Source organism: Theobroma umbraticum, unplaced genomic scaffold (genome assembly GCF_002168275.2).
Source record: "Theobroma umbraticum cultivar Fairchild unplaced genomic scaffold, ASM216827v3 scaffold_67.0, whole genome shotgun sequence".
NCBI lineage: Eukaryota > Viridiplantae > Streptophyta > Magnoliopsida > Malvales > Malvaceae > Theobroma > Theobroma umbraticum.
This window is the reverse complement of record NW_018397262.1, coordinates 416558-423298: the sequence shown is the minus strand read 5'-3', so window position 1 is coordinate 423298 and position 6741 is coordinate 416558. Positions and strand designations below refer to the sequence as shown.

General features: G+C 37.9%; 2 protein-coding genes across 4 annotated transcripts in view; one reads left to right on the top strand and one right to left on the bottom strand.

The window, feature by feature from the left end:
* SGR2 (shoot gravitropism 2 (SGR2)) overlaps window positions 1-579 on the bottom strand; it is a 15733-nt gene extending 15154 nt beyond the window's left edge. The window contains exon 1 of the mRNA XM_089784097.1: window positions 443-579. Within this exon, the coding sequence (XP_089640223.1) occupies window positions 443-579 (137 nt within the window). The remainder of the gene's footprint in view (window positions 1-442) is intronic.
* Window positions 421-6289, top strand: LOC110419171 (KH domain-containing protein). 3 transcript variants are annotated; one of them, XM_021432092.2, is made up of 7 exons: window positions 421-798; window positions 1299-1657; window positions 2087-2272; window positions 2416-2517; window positions 2652-2726; window positions 2809-2925; window positions 4849-6289. In XM_021432092.2, exons 1-7 carry the CDS (start codon window positions 585-587, stop codon window positions 6082-6084), a joined length of 2289 nt encoding a protein of 762 aa, XP_021287767.1. In that variant the 5' UTR covers window positions 421-584; the 3' UTR covers window positions 6085-6289. The 3 variants fall into 3 exon arrangements, with proteins under 3 accessions (XP_021287767.1, XP_021287769.1, XP_021287768.1); XM_021432094.2 differs by having other exon boundaries at window positions 422-798; window positions 1302-1657; XM_021432093.2 differs by having other exon boundaries at window positions 422-798; window positions 2652-2723.
* Window positions 6290-6741: the final 452 nt, after the last annotated feature.

Sequence of the window (6741 nt, the reverse complement as noted above, 5' to 3'; positions counted from 1 at the left end):
TTTAAATTGCTATCTAAATCCTTACCCTAATATCTTATATACTATTTGTTAAAATATCTGTAAAATCTAATTAAAATAAATTTGTTATGTATATTATTAATAAAAATTAAAATTAATTCATAAAAAATAATTATATTTTAAAATCATATTTAAAATAGTTAATGAAGTTTAGGAAGTATTATTATATTAATTATAAAAAAATTATAAATAAAAATAATATCTATAAAATTAAAATTTAATATCTAACATTTATTAGCTTAAACAAGTGAAAAATGTTTTAAAAAATAAAAAAATTGGATCTAACATGTGTTTTACAGCCCAAAAATAAGGCCCAACAAACTATTTACAACCCAAAGTCCAAGAACCCTACAAAATTAAAATGAGAAAAATGAAAAGGGGAATGTAGCGATAAATTGGCCTTAAACCCTATACATACACACACCAACGAAACTCAATCTTCCTCTTGTACTTCATCCATCGATCAACATCGCACTCTTTCGTACTCCCCCTTGCTTCCCAGTTTGGGCTTTCCTTCTCCAAACCAGAAACCCTAGTTTTTCTTATCCCTTTCTTGTACATTTTAGATGGCGGAGGAAGAGGTCGTCGCGGCTGCACCCAGTCCCGTCCCTTACGATCATAAGCGGAAGCTTGAGGATGTCGAGCCCCAAGCTCCCCATGTCGGCATGCCGGTCGACTCTGCTGTGGACCCTGATGCGGACAATAATGATGTAGCAGCATCTGATTCGTCCGAGGCCAAGCGGCCTAGGCTCGATGACGACAAAACTGACGGCGGCTTAGGTAAAGAAAAGTTCTTGTCTTTCTTTTTGGGTTTTTTGGCGGTTTTAAATGTACATTTTTAGGAATGAAGTTATGGGTGTAATATTAGTTCTAGGGTTTCCTTGTTATCATTCGCGGAGTTGTTTTCCCCTTTTGGATTAATTGAATATTTATTATTGGATAAAAACTTGTTTGGGAAAATTGAAGAGGTAAAAGAATGGTGAGATTTAGTGGTAAGCTTATTTGCTAGCTGAACGTTAACTGAAAAGATTTAAGGCTCTATTAGACTTATTATGTAATATTCAGAAAAAAAGCGGGAATATTTAATTCTTAATACTTAAAAATTAATATTTGCCTTCATATCTGAATGCCCTTTTTGCATTTTATCCCTAGAGAAAAAGGAAATAGCAAAATTTAACAACCAAGCACCACTTAGATTATGACAAGTTTATCTCTTTTGATTGTTTATTGCTTTACATATTATAATTATTCTAATTTGATGGTTATTGTTCTTAACATAGCAGCCAGTGAGAATGGGTTCCAAGCTGGGAAGTCAGATGAACCTGCGAAGGTGGAAGAGGAGGCTTTGCAACAAAATGAGGTTAACAAGCAATCGGAGGATGGTGATGCTCCATCTGATGAAGCTCAAGCAACCGCAAAACCTGAGCAAGTTGAAGGAACAACAGAAGAAACAGAGCAACTGTCTACAGATAACCATAAGACTACTGATGCCCAGTTAGGTAAAGTTGAGAGTTCTGAGACAGATAATGGTCAGGAACCTGCTAAAGAGGATAATAAAGAACCTTCTGAGGAGATGAATCAGCAGGAGGTTGATGATGGTTCAACTATCACCCGCAAAATGGAGGTTCCAAATGCTAAGGTATGCCGGCTAATATTAGCTGTCTCAATGTGTGATGTGTTGACATGAGCATGAAGTAAGTTGGTTTTTCTGTAGTTTACATCAACAAACATTAAAACTAACCCTCTTGAATGGCAATTGTATTAAGTACCATGTCCGTAGTGACTCAGAAAAGTGTGGTCTTTTATTAATTTTTTCCATTTTTGCTGGGTCCTTTTTTAACTCTCCCTATCTTAACCTGGATATCCTGCATTTACTCACATCTTCTAGCAGGGATCTCCTCTTTACATATCTAAACTACCTTAAATGTCTTTCCTGCATTTTTTTGTTCAATGGATGTGACGTCACCTCAGTCATGCTCATTCAGTTTACGTGTTTAATGAAAAGCTCAACTTCAATTTATTTGGAAAGCATGTTTTGTGATTTTTATTTCATGAATGCTTGCTGCAGGTTGGAGTTCTCATTGGCAAGGCAGGGGATACTATAAGGTACCTGCAATACAACTCTGGGGCAAAAATTCAAATTATGAGGGATGCTGATGCTGATCGGGAAGCTTCAACAAGGCCTGTGGAAATAATAGGGACTTTGACCAGTATAATAAAGGCGGAAAAGCTTATAAATGCTGTCATAGCAGAGGTGTGCTGTTTTTAAAATTTGTCTCTTCACATCTCCCTTCTTATTCTCTCATTATTTACTTTTTTACCTGGCTCTCTGCCTTCCACTGCCAATTTTATTTCCTTTTCCTTTGACATTTGCTTAACTTGGGGCATTTGTTTCAGGCTGATGCTGGGGGTTCTCCTTCCCTTGTAGCTAGGGGCCTTGCTACTACACAGGCTGCTGGAGCTGCTGATCATATTGAGATACAAGTTCCTAATGAGAAGGTTATTCCTTTTTCTTTCATTTTGCCCTATAGTACCTGCACAACCATGTGCAGAGGTGCTCATGCATCATCACACATGTTCAGGCATGCATTAAGTTTTCCTGACTGTGGTGTGTGCCATCTTTCCTGCTTCAGGTTGGTTTAATCATTGGTAGAGGTGGGGAAACTATAAAAGGACTGCAGACCAGGTCAGGGGCACGTATTCAGGTAGTTGATATTTGTTTGCCTTGGTCTGGATTGAAGTTCTTGCAAAACTGCTTCTTCCAATACTTATAATTCAATATCTGTTTAGTTGATACCTCAACATCTCCCAGAAGGGGATGGATCTAAAGAAAGGACAGTAAGAGTGACTGGTGATAAGAAGCAGATTGAGATTGCGAGAGAAATGATAAAAGACGTTATGAATCAGGTTTGTTTTTGGACCTTGTGTCATCTTCTTTAGAATTAATTTGCTGATGGTATTTTAACTCCATCCAGCGTGAGTGTTTCTTTATTTTTCTTTACTGAATATTTTGTTACTTGAATTACAGTATTTATATTGATGAAAGATTGACTTAGTTTGTTATGGAATTGCCAGCAATGAACTTTTGGTATAACTGATCTTTGCTATCTCGATCAATTTATTTGCTGAGTTTTGTTCTGAAACAGCCACATTTTGTTATATTTTTGTGCTGATGACTTAAACACATCTGTGAAAATGAATGATGCTAGTTAGGAACATGTCATGAACAAATATTATTACTTGGTCTAGGTGGGGATTTTGCTTGTATGATTTCCTGGTAGATTAGTACTTGGGAATTAGTGGAGTAGCTTAGTGGAGTAACTTTCTAAATCTGTTATTCACAGCATCTGCAAGATACACTTGATATGATCACAGATATTCCAATTAATGACATTGTTTTAAAAAAACAAATGCATGTAGAATTGGTTATTTGTGGTGCTAGCGTTTTCCTTCTCTATACAAATAACAATATACCCTTTTTGAGATAGGTTTTAGTAAATATTTGAAATTGCAAGTCTTAGATCATATATAAATGGGTGGGAACAGATCTATCTCATTCAAAGGATTTGCCAAAGCAAACAATCAATTGTAGTTATGACATGCTTGTTTGTCCCAACTGCATTTTCTTCTATATGACACCTTGCCATCCAATTTGAGGAAGACTTGTTTTATGGTTTCTCCACGGGAGTGAGAGTTTTATTTCTTGAACTGTAAGAGTGAATCTATGCCAACATCACTTGAATGCTATTAGGACGATAATATATTCAATCCAAGATGTCGGTTGCCATGCTTTATTTATGTTGAAGGTGCCAATTTCGAATTGGTTGGCTTTAAAATCTGCAGATTTGGATAGCCTTTCCCATGGGGTCAGCATTGCTTTCTTGGTGTAGCAATAGACAACCACTATTCCCCTTCATCCACTGAAGAGAGGTATCTGGCATTAAACTCGCATTGCAAGATGTTAATAGTTGGTAAGATTGCTTTGAGACTTGAAAGTTAGAAATAATAATGTAGTGAGACTGCATGTAAGCGCCCTCGCTGTTCTATGCATGAGACGTGTCGGAAGAAGTGCACCTGGTGAAGTCATCATGTCTGAAATGTTTATTGGATCAGTACCTTCTTGAATATGCCTGAAATGTTCTATAAGTATATTGCTCTAAAGGTCAGGGAAAGAATATGACATGGTGTTACATTTATATCATGCTACATCACTTGGATCACATGATCTGATGTGAAAAATTTAGCATATCTTTTTGTAGTTTAAGATGCCTGAAAGATTAGAGGTTCACTTTATCTTGGTTCAGTTATTAACTTTCATGAAACCCCATAATCTTGTCTTTAATAATTAGCATTAAATCTCCTCCGATTAGTGTTTGATTATGGATAGCTTTGACACTCTTTTAATCATCTGTTTTGGAGGGAAATACACGATGGTGAGATTAGTCTGCTTAGATAGAATTTTAGTATGTCGAAGAGGTGATATTCATTGTGTTGGTTATTCTTTTCTTCGTAACAGTTTGATTGAAGATTGTGTTGCAATGGACTTATTCCTCTTCTGCTTTATTAAGATCTCAGCTTGCTCTTATCTCTCATTTTTATTTAAATTATCATTAGTTTCATCATTGCTGCTGTTGTATTTGGGTTTGCTTTCTTTTTGAACCAAGATGGGACCTAGTAGCCTGTTTGTTTTGTTTTAAGTAAAATGGTTATGTAATCTAAGCAAATGTGGAGATTTATTTTCTACTATCTCTTTCTCTGATTTATTTCTTTTTATCAGTGAATGAAATTCCTTCTGTTAACTAACTTTTTGTTATTTTGTTAAATGAATAGACTGTCAGGCCATCACCTCTCTCTGGTGGTTTCAATCAGCCACCCTACCGACCTCGAGGAACCACTGGTCCACCTCAATGGGGACCCAGGGGCCATCCTGCCCAGCCTGCATCATATGATTATCAGCAACGGGGACCGTATCCGTCTCAAAACTCTCATTACCAACATCCTCCTTATGGTGGCTACCCTTCTCATCAAATGGCTCCAAGAAGCAACTTTGGCTCTAGTTGGGAGCAGAGGCCTCATAGCATGCAAGGACCTCCACAGACTGGAGGTTATGATTACTACAGCAGACAAGGAAGTGCCTCTGGCCCTCATTCGAATCCAATTCCTGTGCATGGCCCTGCACCTGCTCCAGCTATGGGGCCATCATCAGCTCAGTCAAATTATAATTATGGTCAGCCTCATGGTCCAGCAGATTATTCACATCAAGCCTATTCCCATACTGCTCATCAGCATAGCTATGGACATGGATATGAAGAGAAGTATGAAAATCATACCCAAGCTCAGCATCCGTATGGGTCTTCTCAGCCAGGATATGCACAGTCAGGTCCTCAACCTGGATATGCCCCACAGCAGCAGTATGGTAAGCCACCATCATATGGCATGCAGTCACAAGGACCCCAAACATATGGTCCTGCAGCCAATCAACCAGAAGTACCATATCAAGGTCCAACAGCCCAGTCATATGGTCCGAATGTGAGTGTGCCTTCTCAGCAACAATACCCATATGCATCAGGTGCTCCCATGCAACAAAGCTATCCTCCATATGGTTCTGCACCACCCAGTGATGGGTATAGTCAGCCCCCGCCTGTGACTGGCCAGGCTTATCTGCATCAAGGTAGCCAGCCTGTTCCTGGTTATAGTCAGCCTTCTGCTCAGCAAGCAACTGCTTATGCACCTGCAAGTACTGCTACTGGGTATGGTCAATACCCGCCCTCACAACAGGGTTACTCTGAACAACCAGCTCCAACCAATGCAGGTTATGGCTATCAAGGGGCGCAAGATCCTGCTTATGGTGGTGCCTCTGCAGCAACATATGGTGCAGCACCAAGTGGGCAAACGACTTATGCTCAATCAACAGCAGCTCAGCCTACCTATGATCAGTCTGTTCCGCAGTCTGGTGGTTATGCAGCAGCGCCAGGTAGTGCACCTGTTGCGTATGCCAAAACAGTATCCCCACAGCCTGGATATCAGCAGTATGATTCAACCCAGATGTATGCTGCACCGCGTTGACAGTTTTTTGTAGTTTTGGTGTATCAGTGATAATGTGGTCATGTACTGGACATTCTGTAGGTAGTGACCTTAATTTTGTTTTTGAGGTCTTGTAGCTGTGTCTATTTCAGTCCTTACTGTGGGTGGTACTAGGTTCTTTCTTTTTTCCCCATGCCCTTTGGATAATATTGCCATCTAAATGCAGCTAACGTGGTTTTTAATGGTATTATTATTGCCCCCTTATTGTGGTTTGAGTGGATTGTAATGGTAATGGTAAATGCAACTAACCAAATCATATGTTTAAATATAGGTAGAAGAAAAGGGCAATTGACGTTGAAAGTAACAAGAATTACATACTCCATAAATCGAAATACATATTCATTCAAGATAAAAATATGAACTCATTTAATTTGAAATAATAATTTAAAGACTCATTTAAATATAATCAAAAATAAAAAATTTAATTAGATAAATAGATATTTTTATAACAAAAACTTTTTTAAGTTTTATACCTTCCTTTTTTTTTTTCTTTCGAGAAATCAATGGGCATTATTTTTATAGATTGTGCAATTTCAATTTTGCTTTCCTCTTTCCACGTCATGTTCCAACTTTATATTAGAATTTCTGCAACTACATGCTGATCCATTGGTCCATTTGTTAGTTGATTATATTAAAAAT